Raw genomic sequence first — 21,697 nt, forward strand, 5'->3', positions numbered from 1 at the left:
AGTATACACTAAAAGAAAAGTCCCTTTATTATGACCTATGGGTATATTCCTAGGCAGTGGAGATTTTAAAAAGCACACACACACACACACACACACACACACACACACACACACATCCTTAAAATTATGAGTGTTTATAAGTCTCAAAATAAGAATCTACATCAAAAGGTATACTGATCTCATTTGCAGAAATCACAATTACTAAGATATAGACCAAATCAGAATGTAAAAAAAAGTATTTCTGCTGTTATTTCCAAGAGGTGGCAAATACAAGAAATCAGTATCTTCTAGGCACTAGAGAAGCTCAAATACCATACTACTCACATATGTGAAAATGATAAAAGATGCACTGAATTTTTTAAATGAAGGGGACCTGAGAGGGCAGTGAAGTGGCCTAAAACAGGTGACATTTTTTTTTTTATTAACTGAGTTTTTAACGGAAAGCCTGAAGGCAGGGGCACCTGGGTGGCTCAGTCAGTTAAGTGCCCAACTCCTGATGTCAGCTGAGGTCATGATCTCACAGTTTGTGGGATTGAGCGCCACATCCGGCTCCCAGCTGACAGCGTGGAACCTGCTTGGGATTCTCTCTCCCACTCTCTCTGCCCCTCCCCCACTCAGAGTCACGTGTGCTCTATCTCTCCCAAAATAAATAAACTTAAAATAAATAAATACATAAAATGAGAGAATCCTAAAATGGTGGCACAACAAACCATGGAAATTCTCTTACCCTGCCTCCCATTCTAGTGACTATAAAACCCAACAGAACTGCAATACGGCTGTGCTGACCCCCTTCATTTTCTAAGAGGTTCTATGGTAGAAACAAGTGTACTAGAGCGTATGCACATACATGTGTGCTGACCGTTTCATGGGTGTATACACGGCTCAAACTTACCAATTTGTACATTTTAAATATGTGAGTTTTCTATATGTCAATTATACCTCAATAAAGCGGTTTTAAAAATCTAAATGAATACTGACTATACAAAACAGTATCAGTTATGCCTTGTGGGGTTTGGCACAAGCTAAAATACACGATGACACCGGCAACATATAAGCTGGGATAGAGGAGGTGAGAAGGAGGCTAATGACTCTAAGTGTTTTAAGGCTTTGCACTGCCCAGGAAGAGGGGAAAGTACTTATAATACCTGGTCAGTCAAGGTTGTATTCTGTTTTCTCTATGATAAACCACCAGAGAAAGTTAAAATGATGTATTAGAGGTTAAGTAGGGAATATGGGTTCTCAAAGAAAGAAGGCTACGTTAGATCACATAACACTCTTGTGAACTCCGTGGAGGATTTACAAAGGAGGGTATCACGCTTTACTACTAAAATCCTTTGAACAAAGACAAATACAAGCAAACAAAGGGAACTACTGGTTACATATGGGGCCAAGGAGAGTATTTTATTCACCAGATCACAGAAATCTGAAATAATAGTAAGATATGGTAATATACACATATTTAATATAGACACTAATCTGTTTGGATTCGAAGCTGGTACTTCTTGAACGGAAGACTAGTGGATACACCACTACCAGCCCTTTTTCAACCTGATAAGTTATAATGAGAAAACACACCTTTGAGCTGTCGTGAGAATGGTGGGTTCTATCACCTGAGCAAGGAATTAACTTACTTAAATAGGTGCTACAAATTGAGAGTAAGAGTGCTTTCACAAGCAAGCGAAAGTCTTTTAAGATAAACAGAGGCGTGGGGCGCCTGGGTGGCGCAGTCGGTTAAGCGTCCGACTTCAGCCAGGTCACGATCTCGCGGTCCATGAGTTCGAGCCCCACGTCGGGCTCTGGGCTGATGGCTCAGAGCCTGGAGCCTGTTTCCGATTCTGTGTCTCCCTCTCTCTCTGCCCCTCCCCCGTTCATGCTCTGTCTCTCTCTGTCCCAAAAATAAATAAACGTTGAAAAAAAAATTTTTTTTTAAAAAGATAAACAGAGGCGCTTTTTATTAGGCAAAGGCCACAAAGGCTTAGGGTTACCCTACTTACAAGAAAACCAGCCCAGGGAATAATAAAAAGAAACTTTAACCTCCTAATGAAAAAACACATTCAGTCCCTAGCACACTATATGGTGAAACCTAGCATATCATAAAATGAATGCTTACAGTGATGGAGAAATGAGAATATAAAATGTTGTTAAAATTAGGTTAAATAGTTCTACTATTTAGAATGCCACAATGCTCTGCTCTGGAATATGGAAAATGTCTTTTTAAAAGTTACTGTTTCAGGGCGCCTGGGTGGCTCAGTCGGTTGAGCGTCTGACTTTGGCTCAGGTCATGATCTCACGGTCCGTGAATTTGAGTCCCACACTGGGCTCTGTGCTGACAGCTCAGAGCCTGGAGCCTGCTTCGGATTCTGTGTCTCCCTCTCTCTGAGCTCCCCCACTTGCACTTGGTCTCTCTCTCTCTCTCTCAAACATAAATAAACATTAAAAAAAATATTTTTAAATAAAATAAAAAATAAAAGTTACCGTTTCCCCTAAATATCCATCAATAAAGGACTACTTAAATAAGGTATGGTACACCCATACAATGAAGTAGTAGGATCTTACATAAAGGAACAAAAAACATCGCTCTGTATTGCTAAAGAGCAATCTCCCAGATACACTGTTAAGTCAAAAAAAAAAAAAAAAAAAAACAAGTATATGAGATATATATAAGCAAGTATGTGAGATATGAGTATATGAGATAAAAGCAAGTACATATAATCTTTGGCCCCACCCCCCACCCCCCCAAATACCATCAATGGGAGAAAAAGCAAGAAAAGGTCACAGATAGAATTTAGTTTTCCCTGGCTATACCTTAGATTTATACTTTTGATTTTGGAACTATGGAAATGTTTTTAATAGTAAAATTAGTTTTAAAAAATTGTAATACTAGCATTGTTATTTTGAAATAAACACACATATTATAGATAAAGCACACGAGCAATTATGCTAATGCCACTAAGAGTCAAGATTTTCAGCATAAGAGAAAAAAAAGATACAAAGAGAAAACTAAGAAAATTAAGTAAAAGCCCTGTAATATTTAATTTGAATTGGAACTACCAGCAAAAAGCCATGATGAGAACTGGCCAAAGCTACCAAATATTTAAGGAATAAATAATCCCATTTCTGCACAAAGTTTTCCCAAAAACTGAATGGAAAGGTTTACTTCCCAATTCATTCTATGATACCAGCATTACCCTTTTTCTAAAACCAAAGACACTGTAAGAAAATTACCAATATCCCTGATAAACAAAACTAGAGAGCTTAAACCAGTGGATTTCAACACTTACTGTAAACCTGCAGGAATCTAGACAGTGTGTTACTGGCATAAAGATAAACAGATCAATGGAATAGAAACCAGAAATCGACCTACATATACATATAGAAGTGATCTTTGACAAACGTGCAGAAGTAAAATCTAACTATATACTAGTTATAAAATACACATCTAAACATAGGGATGCTCAAAGCTTGAAAGAAAAAGGCTGAGGAAAAATATCCTGTGCAAAAACTGATCAAAAGAAATCTTGTATAGCTATACTAATGGTAAATACGCAGATATTACGGCAAAAACCAGTGCTACAGACCAAGAGGGACCCTTCATAATAAAAAATTCAATTCCACAGGCAGATACAATTCTGATTTGTATACATCAAGTAACAGCCTAAAAATATATAAAATAAAAACTTACAGAACTACAAAGATCAATCTATAATCAAATTTTTAACACATTTCTCTCAGCAACTGATAAATAAAAATAAAGAGAATTTGAACAATGCAACCAAGAAACTTGACTAAACTGGCACATAGAGGACAAACTACCCCGAGGCTGTGGAATACAAATTCTTTGCAGGTGTGCACACCATGTAAAAAATCAACACGATGAGTCACGAAAAAATTCTCAACAACTTTCAAATGATTCAACCTATGAGAATTAAAAAACTATACAGACATTGATCAGAGATGAAACCACAAAGAGAAACTGAATGATAATGAAAATACATATCAGAATTTGCCGCATGTAGCCAAAGTGATACGCAGAGTAAATTTATGACATTAAAATGGATGTTAGAGGAAAGGGCTGAAAAACAGAGCTAAGCATTAATCTTAAAAATTTATAAAGAGAACAAATTAAAAACAAGGAATTGAGAAGTGAATGAGAAAGATAAAAGCAAAAATTAATGAGGTGGAAAACAAATATACAATAGAAAAGATCAAAAAAGCCAAAATTTGGTTTTTGTTAAGACTAAAAAAGTTGATAAACCACTAGAGAGACTGATCAAGAAAAAAAATGAGAGAGAAAACAATTTAAGGAATGTAGCAGGAATATTTAACTTGGATATTAAGAGAATATTATCAATAACATAATGACAATAAGTTTGGAGATTTAGATAAAGTTTTAATATTTCCATTATTTCTACAAAGACATCCAGATGGCCAACAGACACATGGACAGATGCTCAACACTACTCACCATCAGAGAAATGCAAATCAAAACCACAATGAGATATCACGCCATACCTGTCAGAATGGCTAAAATCAACAACACAAGAAACAACAGGTGCTGGCAAGGATGTGGAAGAAGGGGAACCCTCTTGCACTGTTGGCAGGAATGCAAACTGGTGCAGCCACTGTGGAAGACAATATGGAGGTTCCTCAAAAATTTTTCAACAGAACTACTCTATGATCCAGTAATCACACTACTGGGCATTTACCCAAAGAATACAAAAACACTAATTTGAAAGGATGTATGCACCCCTATGTTTGTTGCAGTATTATTTACAACAGCCAAATTATGGAATCAGCCCAGGTGTCCACTGACAAACAAAGGGATAAAGATGGGGTATATATGTACAACGGAATATTATTCAGCCACTAAAAAAGGAATGAAATCTTGCCATTTGCAACAACACGGATGGAGCCAGAGGGTATAATACCAAGTGAAATAAGTCAGTCAGCTAAGATCTCACTCATACGTGGAAATTAAGAAACAAAACCAACAAGCAAAGAGAAAAAAGAGAGAGAGACAAACCGAGAAAGAGACTCTTAACTACAGAGAACAAACCGATGGGTACAAGGGGGGTGGAGATGGGTGAAATAGCAGATGGAGATTAAGAGCATACTCATCATCATGAGTACTGAGCAATGTATAGTGTTGTTCAATCACTTTACTGTCCACCTGAAATGAATATAACACTGTATATTAACTATACTGGAATTAAAATTAAAAACTTAATTAAAAAAATTCCCATTAAAGCACAACTTACCAAACTGACACCAGAATAAATAGAAAACATAAGTGGTCCTAAAATTATTAGGTAAATCGAATCCATAATCCAAAGCCTTCCCACAAAGAAAACTCCATTTCTAGAAAGCTTCACCATCAAGTTTTACCAAACATTTAAGCAGCCAATAATGCTGTTTATACAAATGTTCCAGAAAATACAAAAAGAGTGAACATTTCCTGACTAACTTTATGAGGTCAGCATAATCCTTCTGCCAAATCTGACAAGGAAATGATGAGAAAAGTAAAGTATATGTTAGTCTTACTCAAGAACACAGATGCAAAACTCGAAAATATTAAACTAAATTTGGCACTGTGTACAAAGGATAATACATCACAAGCTAGATTTGGTCTGGCACTTCAGTTTAATGTTTGAAAATCAATTGATGTAATTCATGACATTAACAGGATAAAAGAGGAAAATTGCACTAAGTGCCCCCCCCCACGCCCTTATCCACAAGGGATATGTTCTCAGGCCCCCAGTGGATGCCTGAAACCATGGGTAATACCGAACCCTTTATATACTATGGTCTTTTCCTATACATACAGACCTATGATAAAGTTTAATTTATGAGTTAGGCACAGTAAGGAGATTAACAACAACAATAATAAAATGGAACAATTATAACAATACACTGTAATAAAAGTTACATGAATGTGGTCTCTCTCTCTCTCAAAATATCTTCTTGTACTATATTTACCCTTCTTGTGGTGATGTGAGATAACATGACTATGTGATGAGATGAAATGAGATGAATGACGTAGCTGTTGTGATGTAATGCTAGGCTACTACTGACCTTCTGACAATTCATCAGCTTTGGAACTGTACTTGACCGTGAACTGAAACCACAGAAAGCAAAACCACAGACAAGGAGGACTACTGTGCCTCTCAAAAGAAGCAGAGAAACATTGGATAAAATTCAACATCCATCCAGACTTAAAGGTTTTTGGCAAACTAGCAACAGAAGGGAACTTCCGTAATCTGATAAAGGATATCTAAATAAACAACTACCAAACAACTTGACAGTAAAATACTGAAAGCTGTCCTGCTGAGATCAAGAAAGGAATACAGATGCCTGCTATCCCTTCTGTAAGAACACTGTAGTGGAGTTCTCAGTCATTTAATAAGAAAGCATACATATATTGGAAAAGAAATAAAAATGTTATTATTTGCAGGCAATCTTATTGGATTCACAGAAAATTCAAAAGGGAATCTACTAAAGAATTTCCATTTCCAAGTGGGATGTAGTAGGTAGCAGAAATCTACTGCTCCTGCTGTGACAACTAGGGAAAAACAGATTTTTTAAAAATCACATTTTTACAGACATCAGACACCATGAAACCAATGAAGACTACATGAATTAAAATTCTAGGAAGGAAGGGACCATTCCTAAGTGAGCAAAAATCACCCACTGGCTATTTTCTTTCCTATACGTTTACTACGCAATTCCTCTTAGAAATTAAATCTGCCATTTGCAGCAATGTGGATGGAACTGGAAGCTATTATGCTGAGTGAAATAAGTCAGGCAGAGAAGGAAACATCATATGTTTTCACTCATATTTGGATCTTGAGAAATTTAACAGAAGACCATGAGGGAGGAGAAGGGGAAAAAATAGTTACAAACAGAGAGGGAGAGAGGCAAACCATAAGAGACTCTTAAGTACAGAGAACAAACTGAGAGTGGATGGGGATGCGGGGGAGAGGGGAAAATGCGTGATGGGCATTGAGGAGGGCACCTGTTGGGATGAGCAATGGCTGTTGTATGTAAGCGATGAACCATGGGAATCTACCCCAAAAACCAAGAGCACACTTTTCACACCGTATGTTAGCCAAGTTGACAATAAACTACGTAAAAAAAATAAATCTGCATTGGTGCAGATTTAGGGCCGAGGATTATGCGTGCACAGACAGCAAGAGAACTCAGTGAAGCTTTTCATAGTCACCTGGGCTGGAATGGTGGATGATAAGGACCCTGAAACACACAGCAAGTTTCCCCCAGAGGATATTTACTGAGCACGTGGGAGGCACAGGAAGCTGAAGGCTGGAACAGAAAAGCAGAGTAACATCCCTATGGCCTTGTGGTGCTTAGGAAATAAGGTCTATTTGTAGAGAGGGCCTACATCAGCATCAAACATATAACCAAGACATTTGCAGATTTTGAAGCTGCGTAGGCTAGGAAGCATCTAGATGATGAAGAACACCATGAATTTTTAAGAAAAATTGGAAGATTTCTGTGACATATATTAGAGACAATAATATTCAGAATACATAACAAAATTAACAAAAGGACCACCAGAAAGATAACCGGGCTAAAGGTATTAGTTGATTTATAAAAATTTTTTTTTAATGTTTATTTTTGAGAGAGAGAGAGAGCGTTAGCAGGGGAAGGGGCAGAGAGAGACAGAGACAGAATTTGAAGCAGGCTCCAGGCTCTGCTCTGTCAGCACAGAGCCCAACGCGGGGTTCGAACTCACAGACTGTGAGATCATGACCTGAGCCAAAGTCAGAGGCTAAACCAACTGTGCTACCCAGGCGCCCCTGTATCAGTTGATTTATAAAAGAAACACAGTAAACATGTAAAAACATGCTCACCTGTAATCAAGAGGTTACAAATGAAAACCACCAGAAAACATTTTGCCCATCCTATTGGCAAAATAATAATTAAAAGTTTTTAAATTCATTAATATCAAGCTCCACAAAGGGAAAATATTCCCACTAAGTCCAATTTAGGTACATAGTGTTAATAAGGCCAAACTCGCCTAGCTGGTGCCTAATTTGCCAGTAGAAAGCCAAGGACTTTTTCTAATCCCCAAAGGACTTGGCAGAAAGTTTATGACACAGACCTATTAAGAAAGGGACTAGTCTAATTGGAAACATCCATTTTCTATTTGTGGCCTAAAGGTCAGTATGAAAACAGCCAAGAGGCACTGCTGGAGTCATTAACGTTCTTAAATTAGTGGGCATAATGGGCAAGTAGTGTGCTGACAGCAAACATGCAAAAACCAGAAGTAAAATAAATAAGGCTATAGGTGTACTCCAGACAGACTTAAATTCTAGGCTAATGGAGTCTGAGTGTTACCTGACATGTACAAAGCAGCCAGTGAGCAGTAGAAGCGGGCTGTAAAAATATTCACCTGACAGTAAATCTGGGAGAATCAGGGAGACCAGTAAGGAAACTACTGCAACAGACCTGGCAGGTGTACCAAGAGTCTGTTTACAAACGTCAACATTACAACCTCTAGGTTGCCTTAAAATTCTAGTTATGGATAGAAAAAGATCGAATAAGACTTGAAGACTACTGGAAGAACAGACACTTGCCTGCTTAATTCTCAAACAACATCATGGTAGCAGGTACGCTGCATAATGAGGTGGCTTTTAATTATTAAGGAGCAAAAACCTTAAAATTACATTAATCAATAATCTCAGACATAAAGGTGACTTTTTACAAGCTTTGGTCAAAAATGATTTTAAGATAATTATAATGTGACATTTTGACAATATAACAAAGAATGATTTAAGGGGTATAATAAATGTTTTTTTTAATTAACTGGATGGATCAAATGTTAAAATGCATGTCAAAGGAATTATAAATTTCAGAAGGTTAACAGCTCGCTGATTAGAAAATTAGCATGTATTTTTGCTTCAGTGGTCACTTTTCCTTGAAAGGCTCTGCCTGCCTGCCCGCCCACCACCTTGCTCACTCAGGCCCAGCAGGGTTCCACATGGGAAAAGTGCCTCAGCTCTTATCTCCGCAATGTGTCTCCCTGCTGTGATTACCCCTGGCAATGACTTCAACAGGAAGGTCTTACTGTTCTTCTGGTTCAGGGAGGAGGACCACTGCTGCCTCTGTATTTTTTCCATTCCCAAACCATGCCCTCCCCACATGGAGGGAAAAACAAAAGGAATGAAACACCACAACAAAATAAAACCCTAAACAGAAAGATTACAAACAAAGCCTACAGGCTTACTCTGGATTCAGGCTGCCACTGGGCATCCAAATTCTGTTTTGTGCACATGAATTCTTCGGTGGATATTTTCTTCATCTTCTTCCTTTTACTTTTTTAATGGAAATATATTTGATATATAACACTGTGTAGCTTAAGGCATACAACATGGTGATCTGATACATTAATAAATATATATACTGTAGTATGATTGTCACTGTAGTATTAGCTTGCACCTCTATCACTTCACGTAACTAACGTTTTTTGTGATGAGAATTAAGATCTAGTCTGATCTTAGCAAGTCTGATGTTTTTAATATTCCAATATTGCTGTTTATAATTCTTTAATGTTTATAATTTTCTTATTCTTAATGACTCATTTACATATTGGTCTAACAAACGCTTCCCAATTTCCATTGTGGAAAGTTCAAATTGTATGGGAAGGCACACAGGTAAGAATAACTCTGGTATTTGGGAACATGTGCTGCTTAGTTCAAGGTCAGTTACAAAGTACTTTCCTAAAAATGCTAGCTAGCAAGAGTCTGAATGTTCTGCACCTCCCAACAGATAATGTATGAAATGGCTCTTGCTGAGTGCCATGCACCCTACAGCCACTAGAGGTCAGCAGAGATCCTGGTCCCACCAGGGGCAGATTGATGGGACTTTCTCCATCTAAAGCAGCAGCACCACCAGGGAGAGTGATGAATTTAACTTCCAAACTCCCCAGACAAGGAGGATGCAGAAGATGAGACAAAGGGAGACCATGAACGACAGGTGAAGCAAAGGCAAGTTTGAACTGTGTATATGTGTAGAAATTTTGGAAAAGAAAGACAATTACAAAGAATAAAACAGGAACAATTTGTAATCCAACCACCACCGAGGAAAACCACTGTTAACATTTTGATTATATCTTGCTGACTTTGATTAAAGTTGCTTAACAAGCAGTGACATGTTTCAATGGAAAAAAAAACAAAAACAAAAACCTCTAAGGTATTCAAAGAGTTAAGTGCCAGCATCAACACTTCCAGAATGGGTATCAGCAGCTTGGAAGAAAATCCTAGAAAAAGCAGGATAACACTCTTTAATCAAGAGCATTACCAACACTCTTAATGGCACAGAAGTCAATATTGTGTGGAAAAACACAAAAATCGATGACTCAGAATTGAAAAGTGGTATATAACAGTCAGATTCTGAATGTGAAATTGTTTCAGGATTACTTAAACAAATTTATTTTCCTTTTTGGGTATACACACTATTGATATGACAAAAAAAATCTTTAAGTCTAAAATAGCTCTTATCATAAAAAAAATTCTAAGTGATAGGAAAGCACTGTGTTGTATAATATTTCTGTGGGGTTTTTTTTTTCAGTTACAGATAAAAGTGTGCCTTGTAATCAATGCCAAGTTAGATTTGATGAAATACTGCAGAAAATACTTAATCGTACTGTTGGGAGATAATGAGATAACTTATTTGAAGTACTTAATGGAATACCTACAAAACTAATAGTTCATAAAAGCTGGCTACTACTCATTACATTTATCCATCCATCTATTCAATAACTATAATCATGCACCTCCTATGTGCTAGGCATCATTCCAGTGCTGGGGACACAAGGGTAAAAAGACAAGGTCCTTGCTATTATAGAGTTTACATTTATTATTATAGAGTTTTATTTTATGGAGTTTATAAAATTTACATTTATTATTATTATTATTATTTTATATTATTATCATCACTATTACTATTACTGCTGCTACTTTGTTTCCACAGGCTAGAATCTTAAATGAAATCTGTAAAAACTTGTAATACAAAATACATGTAGCAAAAAGATGTGTGGATTCCGTAAGTACAGTATAAGAGAAACCCTCTATAGTTATTGGTGACTTACTATAGAGGGTTTCTCTTATACTGTACTTAGCATACTTAGTATACTTAGTGTACTTCTCTTATACTGTATACCAGAGATGTAGAGATTCCTTTCATGGACCTTCCAGATGGGACAAACTAAAAGGGTGATTGTGAACTCTGTGACATGGATGAAACTTGGCATCTTAGTCCTATTCAGGATGAGGGAGGACACCTGTTCTGCTGCCATCACAGGACATAAATGCCCAGTGGGTAAAGAAGAGGTTGTTCCACACTTTACTCCTTGATTCTGTCTCTTTAATTGCCTCGACCTCCTTTTCTTTTTTCTCTTCCTCCTACTTTGTTCCCTTTGTTAAATGCAACATATGGAGGGGTGCCTGTGTGTCAGTTAGGCGTCCAACTTCAGCTCAGGTGACGATCTCACGGTTTGTGGGTTTGAGCCCCGCGTCGGGCTCTGTACTGACAGCTCAGAGCCTGGGGCCTGCTTCAGATTCTGTGTCTCCCTCTCTCTCCACCCCTTCCTGGCTCACGCTGTCTCTCTTTCTCTCAAAAATGAATACATGTTAAAAAAAAAAAAATTTTTTTTAAATAAATGCAACAGTGAAGAATTCAGGTACTTTGGAAGTGAACTAAATTTTAACCCTAGATGAGGGTCATTTAAGCTACAAGTTTTACGCTGGGGTTTCAAAAAACATACCTCAACTTAAAACGTTGGAAACTTCCTGATGACACTTTAGTGTTAGTCTGAGTTCAAAATTCTGCTTCCAAAGTTCCCAACCTCCCCCAACCTATTTTTTGGTTTGTTTGTTTTGGTGGCGAGACAGGTTGGGGGAGATCAAAGCTGACGCATCTAGCTCACACACAGAAACAAAAGGGCTGACTGGGTGAAATCAGCCTGTTATACCTACCTTTTGCCTTCTTCCTTTCTCCAGTTCTAAGTTCTCAACCTAGTTAGCTGAACCTTTGAACACAAAGTCCTAAGAAGGGCATATAAAGAAGTGAAGTCAAGATAGGGCAGAAAGCACTCCACAGGATGCTGATGGGTGGAAGAGGGAGAGAGAAGGAAAAATACAGGCAGCAAACTGAAGAAGGCTGTCCTGTGACTGCACGGAGATGGGTTTTCCTGGTGGACTAGTAAAGTGGCGCAGAGGACAACTCCCAAGGAATTCCCAACACGTTCTAAGGAATGAGTACATGCATTGCCTCCCTAAGGAGCTACTTTGAAAATACTCACTTGGAATGTTTTTTTGAAAATTAGAGCCATTACATTTTTATATCGTCATATAATTATGTTGTTTGTTTTCTGACTTTATGGTCTCACCTCATCCTTAATTCTTAAACAGGGCTGACAAAAGAAAGACACCAGTAACACAGCATTGGTGGAAATTCCCAAATGCAAGACAATATACAAAATTTATGGCTTAGACAGATTTCACAACTCAATTCAGACATGGGTCACACCTCAATTTGAGCTTGCAACACATTATGAAGCAATGAATAGTCATTAAAGATTTAAAAAATTCAGTGCAAGCAACGGCTGATTCATACACTCTGCCTCATTAATTTCTTCCAAGAACCTATACTGGGTTTTATCAAGTCTCTCAGAATTAACTGATAAGATAAGCCGGTTTCCTTTAATTTTAGCTAGTGGTGGGGATTTCTATCTCTTAATATTAACCCATCTTTGTATTATGGGCATACATGCCACTTGGTAATGGGAGAATATTCACAAAAGCATATCTACCTTCCATGATACCCAGTGGTAAGGCAGACATGCTAATGTCCAGGAGATGGCAACTTAAGAAAGAAGGTAGTTTTGGGACCAATAAAATGGCCTCAACTGCCATACCTGCTCACGGGAGGTTTCACTGAAAAATTCAGACAGCCACAGAGGGAACCGTGCGTCAGTTTCCAAAAGTCATCGAGTGACTCTAAGTAGCCCTCAAGATGTCAGCAAAAGTCTATTCAAGAAAATTCTTTTTACATTCAATGACCCTCCGGAAGGTCATTTATCACAGTGAAAATAAGCAGAAAACGCAATTAACAATATCACAATACACCTGTACAGAATAGATTTCAAGCTTCTTCCAAACACATTTTCTCAAAAATTCTCAGGCAACAAGACCCTCCTTCCTGCTTCTTAACCAAAGACAAATTACAAGTTCAGAGACTTTTTATACCAACTTCTTATTCTGAACATTTTAAAACTTACAGAAAATATGAAAAAGTAATAGAATGAGCACCTGTATACCCTGACCTAGAGGTAACATTTTATCACGTTTGGTTACCACATTTCTCTCTTGCTACACACATGCACTCACGCCTTTTATGGCAAATGCTGTCTCAAGTTCAGTGATTTTTAAGTCACTTGTACATGTACATGTAACTTTTATAAGTGGTGGGCTTCTGGTATTAGAACAGAGAGTTCTTACCTTTTTGTTTTTTTAAGTTTTATTTATTTATTTTGAGAGAGAGAAGGACCAGGGGAGGAGGGGAGAAGAGGAGAGAGAGAGAGAGGGAGGGGAAGAGAGAGACAGAGACAGAGAGACAGAGAGAGAGAATCCCAAGCAGGCTCCACACTAGAGCCTGACACAGGGCTCAAACCCACGAACCATGAGATCATGACCTGAGCGGAAACCAAGAGTAGGATGCTTAACCGACTGAGCCACCCAGATGCCCCCAAAGAATTCTTATCTTACTGGAGGGCTGGGCCCCACAGTATAAAACAATAATAACAGAAACAACAATACCACATATGAGTAATTTCATTTTTGTTTCTACATTGACCCATTATAAAGAATTTAAACAGACTATGATATAATTTGTTACAGACATTTTTAGTAATTTTTATATAGAAATTGGGTGAATTCTCAGCTTCGATGAGAAATCCAATTTAACTGACTTTATTTTGACCTCTAGAGTTGCCTGGGACGCACTGTGTGCTCCTGGGCTCCGGTCTGGCCCTTCCACTTACTGTGGAACCCTCTGGCAAGTCGCTCAGCCCCTCCAAGTCTTTCAGCGCCTTCATCTGTACAGTGATGGCACACTCCCGCTCTCTCAAAGTCTCACGTTCATTCCCACCTCAGAAACTTCACACCTGCTCCTCCTTCTGTCTGAAATACTCTTCTTCCCCTATTTCCCTTAAGAATTTCTACTCTTCCCTCAGGTCTTGTAGGTCTGTCTCAGAAAGCATTCGCATTACCTCACAGCATCCAACACCTCTCCTCAGAGCAGCTATCACAACGAGCAACTGTGTATTTGCTACTCTTGCTTTCTGGGTAGATGTGGTTCATTGCTGTATCTCTAGAACCTACGCATGCCGCATGACAAAGGGTATATATGTAAACATTTCTGCTGGGTGAAGGAATAACACTATCTGACTCAAGGGGCTGTGGGGAAGAGAACCGGAATAACGCATGTGAAAGCACACCTAAATCCAAGTAGACGCTACATCAACTGTTTTTTTCCGGCAATTTGACTAGAAACTTTTGACAGGAACTTTTCCAAGAAATAACACTCTTACTTCGGCTGGGAAGTCTGGGTGACACAGTGCATCAGAAGCAAGGCAGACAGACTAAAGTATCAGAGGGCAGGACAGAGTAGGCTGCCATGATGCCAGAAGGTGATTAATGAGAATGAGACATATGTGGGCGGGATGATAGCTGCATTCTGAGGTCACCTTCTGCCTTTGCTAAGAAAGCTTTCTAGAGATCTTCTGCCTCACAGAAATTAATCCTGAAGCAGCAAGTAGGTACACCTGGCTAGAAAGAATACTGGAAGGACATACAGACCACATAAAGTAAAACTGCTTTTAGTCACATACAATAATTGTCTAAATAGAAAATCCTATTGTATCTACATAAAACCCATTAGAACTATTAAGTACCAGTTTATAAGATCAATACACAAAAAATGAGTTGTATTTCTAGCAACAATCAGAAATTAAAATTTAAAAATCAATGCCACTTATAATAGCACCAAAAAATAAAGATGTGTGAGACCTAAGAAAAAACATCAGACAAACCCAAATGAGGGATATTTTACAAAACAGCTAACCAATGTTCCTCAAAATGATCAACTGTCAAGAAGACCTGAGGTCTAAATGCAATATCCTTAATCTTGGAACAGAAAAAGAACATGAGTAAAACAACTGATAAAATCTGAATAAAGTCTATAGTTTACTGATGGTAATACACCAGTGTTAGTTTCTTACTTTTGACAAATGTAATCTTAATCTTAATGTAATATGTCAACATTTGGGTAAACTGGGTAAGGACTATCAGGGAACTCTCTGTATTATCTTGGCAACTTTTCCCCCTCACTTTGGTTAGAAATTAACAAGCTGATTCTAAAAGTCATACAGAAATCCAAAGCAACTAAAATAGTAAAACCACTTTGAAAAAAAGTACAAAGTTGGAAGATTTATACACTACTGCCTTCAAGACTTATTATAAAACTACAGTAATCTAGAAAGTGTGGTACCGGCATAAGCATAGACAAATAAATCATAGACAAACACCTCAACAGCACAGAATTGACAAATGAGAAACAGAGCCACACATATATGGTCAGTTGATTTTGGCAAAGATGCAAAGTCAATGAAGAAAGGACAGTCCTTTCATCAAATAATATCACAACAGCTTGATAACTATAGGCAAAAAAATGAACTCTAACCCACACATTGTGCCACATGTAAAAATTATCTCCAAATTTGGATCACAGAGCTAAAAGGAAATGTATGATCTATGGATCATAGAGCTAAATGTAAAACTTCATGCTAAGAAATTTATGAAAGAAAACATACCAGAAAATCTTTGTTATCCTGGGTGAGACAAAGACTTCTTAGATACAGCTTCAAAAGTATAATCCATTTTTAAAATGGATAAATTGGAGTTCATCAAATTAAGAATATATACCCTTCAGGGGCACCTGGGTGGCTCAGTCAGTTAAGCATCCAACTCTTGATTTTGACTCAGATCATGATCTCACAGTTTGTGAGTTCGAGCCCTGCATCAGGCTCTGCACAGATATCACAGAGTCTGCTTGGGATTCTCTCTCCCTCCCTCTCTCTTTGTTCCTCCCCACTTGTGCTCTCTCAAAATAAATAAACAAACTTAAAAAAAAAAAAAAAAGAATATATACCCTTCAAAAGATACTCTCAAACATTATTGGAGGTCTCACACTTCCTGATTTCAAAACTTATTATAAAGCTACAGTCATCAAAAAAGTGTGGTACTGGTATAGAGATAGATATATAGACAGATGGAACAGAGAGTGCAGAAACAAACCCTCACACATACAGTCAAATGTTTTTTGATGAAGGGTACCACATCATTCAGTGGGGAAAGGACAGGGTCATCAACAAATGGTGTTAGGAAACTGGATGTCCACATGCAAAAAAATGAAATTGGATCCCTACCTTACACTCTATACAAAAATTAACTCAAAACTGATAAAGGCCTAATCACACAATCTACACTGTAATACTCTTGGAAATAAATGTAGAAGAGTTCCAGAACACTGGGTTTGCAATGATTTCTTAGCTATTGCCCCAAAAGCACAGGCAACAAATGTAAAAACCGATAAATTTGACATCAAAATCTGTAACTTCCAGCAGCGCCTGGGTGGCTCAGCTGGTTAAGTGTCTGACTTTGGCTCAGGTCGTGATCTCATAGTTTGTGGGTTCGAGCCCCACATCGGGCTCTGTGCTGACAGATCAGAGCCTGAAGCCTGCTTCGGATTCTGTGTCTCCCTCTCTCTCTGCCCCTCCCCTGCTCATGCTCTCTCTCTCTCAAAAAAAAAATAAACATAAAAAAATAATAACAGTAATAAAAATGAATGATAAATGCAACAATCTCAAAATAACCAGGCTGAGTAAAACAACAACAACACACACATACAAACACACACACACAATACAATGTATGATCCCACTTATACATAATCCAGAAAATGCAAACTAATCTCTTATTAACAAAAGCAGTTCCATGGTCCCCTGAGATTGATGGGGGAAGAAAGGCACCACAAAAGGAAACAAGAAAAATTTGGGGAATGACAGATATGCTGATATTTTGATTGTGGTGATGGTTTCATAGGTGTATGCATGTGTCAAAACATTAAATTTTGTAATTTAAACTTGTGCAGTTTATTTTACCTTAATTATATCTGAATAAATCTCTTAAAAACAAAACCAATCCTACCAAAGAACAATCTACCTAACAGACATTTCTCCCGATACCACGGGATTCTTAAGGTCCTTCCAGTTCAGAAACTCTACATTATAGCTGGTGCATGAGAAGTGACCCAGGGCACAGTCTATCTTATAATCTCTAAAGGGAAAGTGGAAAATGTGAATAAATCATCAATAAGGATTTCATAACATCACTTTTAAAAAGTGAAGAATTGCACAGAAAAAAAATATTTAGAGAGAATACACAATGTCTCAGATATAACTTTCATTGGTAAAAAATTGACTTTGTAGCTCTATTTGGTAGATCAAAAAGCATCTGAATTATGGCTGTTTACTCCCATAAAAAGAAAGCCTGATCAATAGTAGTAATGTAGGTTTATCTCAAAAGTAAGTTAATCTTAGTTTAAAAAACAGAATAAATAATATTTATGGTTCAACAATAGTTCATTTTTCTTCCCAATGACTTTAAGTTTAAAAACACAAGTTCAGATTTTATGGTCCAAATTCAGTGAAAGTAGGAACTACTGTCTGTACTGTAATGTCTAATTAAATACATAAAAAATAGAAAGATTTAAAATGAGAACCCATACCAAAAACATCATATCTGTCAGCGAAAAGTAGGAGGAAAGATCCAGAAAGCAGTGTGAAAATGCAGTCCACACCTGTACTGACAATCTTTTACTGCTCCCTTCATCCTATCTAGTTACGAATCTCAATAGACAGAAATTTGGGGTATGGTTTATAAAATACTGAAATACTTTGCCGTTAGCCATTTCTCCACCAGTAAATCCCCAAAGTGTTTGTTAAACTGAATAGAAAGACGCTAATAAAGCTAACAGGTCTGTAAAAGTATTTGGTCAGATCTGGATTCTAAATCTGGCCTGACTAGACATTAAGCTCTATGATACTGAGTAAGTCACTTGACTTCCATTTCCTCATCAGTAAAATGAAAAGTTAGTGTACACACACACACACACAAATTCTAATTGTCAGGCTAAGGGCAAATGACAGGAAATTTGCAGAATGGAGTGTTCTGTACTCAGACCAACTTGCCAGTAACACGAGGCAACAAGCTTTTTTTTTTTAACGTGTCATTTATTTTTGAGAGAGCGCAATTGGGAGAGGGGCAGAGACAGGGACAGAGGATCTGAAGCGAGCTCTGGGCTGACAGCAGCAAGTTCAATGTGGGGCCTGAACTCATGAACTGTGAGATCATGACATGAGCCAAAGTCAGACGCTTAACTGTCAGTAGAGTCTGCTTGGGATTCTGTGTCTCCCTCTCTCTCTGCAACCCCCACCCCTGCTTACATGCTCTTTCTTTCTTTCTTTCTTTTTCTTTCTTCTTTCTTTCTTTCTTTCTTTCTCTTTCTTTCTTTCTTTCTTTCTTTCTTTCTTTCTTTCTTTCTTTCTTTCCTTCCTTCCTTCCTTCCTTCTCTCTCTCTCTCTCTTTCTTTCCTCTCTCTCTTCCTCTCAAAAATAAACATTAAAAAAAAAAAAAAAAAAGCATGAAAAGAAAAAGTTCCTGCCTTTGAAGAACGGACACTGCAACGGTTGAGACAACTAACACAGAATGAACCAGAGCTACAAACACAGTGAGTCTAGTACTATGAGAGAGGAGAACTTCACACCTGCTGTACACACTAAGGAGGGAACACCACTGCAGGCTCACTAGCTCAAGTTAGCAAGATTGGTCATGTACACAGAAAACCAAGAGAATTTTACAGAGAATGCTCTGCTGGGAGAAGTGAAATGCAAGACGCTGGACTGTAAGTGAGTCTAACCTAAGTTTCTCAACACTTTCAATATTTATAATCCATAACTACAGTTAATTACACCTCGAAGACAGTCTCAGCCAATTTTAGTGGAACCTTTTAAATAACAAAAACACACAAAAATCTGAGAGTTTTATTTGCAATGACTACAAATGGTATTTTTGTAGGTTCTAAAACTAACAGAAATCCATTTTTTCCTAAAACTTTATTTCAATTTTATTAATTATTTTGGTATTCACTTTGGCAGAAAACATTGCTGGTTATTACTTACTACCTATATGCTTATTCTACTATATTTTAATTAAAAAATTAATTACTTCTCAGGCAAAATACAAACTAGTATTGTAAGTACATAAAGATTAAATATTAACATTTAACCAAAGTCACTAGAACCTTCCATCTAAAGTAGAACATTTTTTTTGAGCATTAAAAAAGGAGAGAGAGAGAGAGGGAGAGAGAGAGAGAGTGTGTGTGTGTGTGTGTGTGTGTGTGTGTGTGTGTATGTGTGTGTAGAGAAGGGAATGAGACGATTTGTTCCAGAATTCCTATTGAGGTACTTACAGTGCTGATCACAATCAACTCTGGCAAACACTACTTGATTTTCATTTGGATATTCTTCCTTAATGACATTAGAAGCTTCCTCAAAAATTGGATGCAACATTTGGCTGAAACGACACCTATGCACAAAGAAGGATACCAATTAAAACTGAAAAGCAGAAGCAATAAAATCTTATTTCAGTTATCATCTATTGTTATTTAGTGTATGTACAATAAACAGCTTTTGAGACAATCACATAGTTAATTTAGTCATGGACCTGAATGTCATTCATTAAAGATGAAGACAAGTTTGAACTCAAAGCCTGTTCCAATTTAAAGATTTTGGTGTTCTGCAGCTTAAGAAAATGGCCACTATAATGAAGCACACAGCTAAGGATCTCTCAAAGAGGCCAGAAACAAGTCTGATATAAGCCCTCTAAGATGTATCCACTTGGACTTATAACTATTAAGACTTGGGCATTTAGAGAAGAAATTAGCTTTCTCTAAATAATGAACATATTTTGAGACTACTATACAAAATCCTTAAGATGGTAAGTTTATTTCAAATACTAGACTGATTCGCTTGACTAGGTCAATCAAATCTCATATGCAAGTCAGCATACTAGATAAACAAGTGGCATGAAAAGGATATATAGTGTATATTAAACTCTTCACCCTCAAAATTAACCCCTGGTTAAAATAGGCTTTCATGTCTATAAACAAATATATTAAATTCAGGAGCAAAAGTGCTAAATTCCTAAACAAGATTTCTTATTCATGTTTCCTTTGTCATTTGTTTTGTTCTTACTTTTACAAAGGGACACAAACCCTACAGTATTTCAGAAACTTGTTTCTTCTAATTCTGACTGTCCCTTAATCAGGCCAACTACTTCACAAACATGCTATAGGTTATTAAAGGGACCTGATAAGAAAGAGAAGAAGAATCAAAATGAGCACACAGCCAGATGGGTTAGAATAGTTATTCTGGTATGAAAAAGGTATTAAGTGTTTGTTAACAAAAAAACCAAAAAACAAAAAAACTATAACTGCTATTACTATTGCTTCCAGAGCCCTTTTCCACTAAGAGATTTACTTAAATGAAGCCTGTGAACTCTTTAATCCACATGATTAGGTCATACATATGAACTACAATTCAATGCAAGTCTGGTAAAGCCTGTAAAAGGATGCAAATTCTTATACTCCTCCCTATTTCTTTCTGTAGATACCTCCTCTGGCCCACTCACCTGACTTCCTAAGGAGATGTCCTAGAATATAGCAAGGAGACACAATCTGTATCTTCAATCTCTTGCTTTCAAGTGGCTCTTTCCTCTTTTAGCATTCTTAAATCTCTCCCATCTGGGATAGGTGGGTGGGGTCTGTGGACATCAGGGACCGTGTCTTATTTGACTATGTATTCTAGTAAGCATTTCAGTATGTCTGTTAAATGATTAAATTGATAGAATGGAGGAACTGGAAAGGCTAGGTCCACAAGTTTTTAGTTTCTTATAGTTTGCTGAAAATATGGTGCTGGAGGGCAGGGGAGGCAAAGGCTGATAGATGGTTTCTTGAAGAATTAGGATATGGCCTAGTAAACAATTACTGGACAGGCTCCTGGCTTAAGGGCAAGGAAAAGACATACATTAGGGGCTCCTTCTTTCCAGACTGTCCAGTTTGCTGCCCAGTAAGCATTTAAGCACAGGTTCATGCTTAAAACAGGATCAATTTTAATACCAGCAGGTGGAAGGGAAGGATGAAATAAAAGTCGATCAACAATATTATACCTTCATCCACATGTATCCAATTCACATGGAAAGTTACATTTATAAAAGTAACATAACAAAAGCAACAGATCTATTACAAAGGCCTTATGGGTCACCTGAATCCAATCTTCAATCTAGTGCTTGAATCAACCCTTTACAAATCAACCGAATGGGTAAGAGTCCTTGCAGGGACAATTTGGGGGTACTTACTAGTATGACCTAGTAGGGGGGAAAAAAAGCTTTGGAGTCAGACATACCTGAGTTTAAATCCCAGTTCCACCACTTACTAGCCGTATGACCTTTCTCAATTTCCTCAACCTAAAATGGAAATTATAATACCTACCTGCAAGGTA

At 37.5% G+C, this 21,697-nt stretch overlaps 1 protein-coding gene across 1 annotated transcript in view; it reads right to left on the reverse strand.

Annotated features, from left to right (window-relative positions):
* Positions 1-21,697, reverse strand: part of ERP44 (endoplasmic reticulum protein 44) — a 97,670-nt gene that overhangs the window by 34,064 nt on the left and 41,909 nt on the right. Inside the window, exon 4 of the mRNA XM_045467793.1 lies at positions 19,609-19,724. Coding sequence (XP_045323749.1) covers positions 19,609-19,724 — 116 coding nt within the window. The remainder of the gene's footprint in view (positions 1-19,608; positions 19,725-21,697) is intronic.

Source organism: Leopardus geoffroyi, chromosome D4 (assembly GCF_018350155.1).
Source record: "Leopardus geoffroyi isolate Oge1 chromosome D4, O.geoffroyi_Oge1_pat1.0, whole genome shotgun sequence".
In the NCBI taxonomy this organism is placed as follows: Eukaryota; Metazoa; Chordata; class Mammalia; order Carnivora; family Felidae; genus Leopardus; species Leopardus geoffroyi.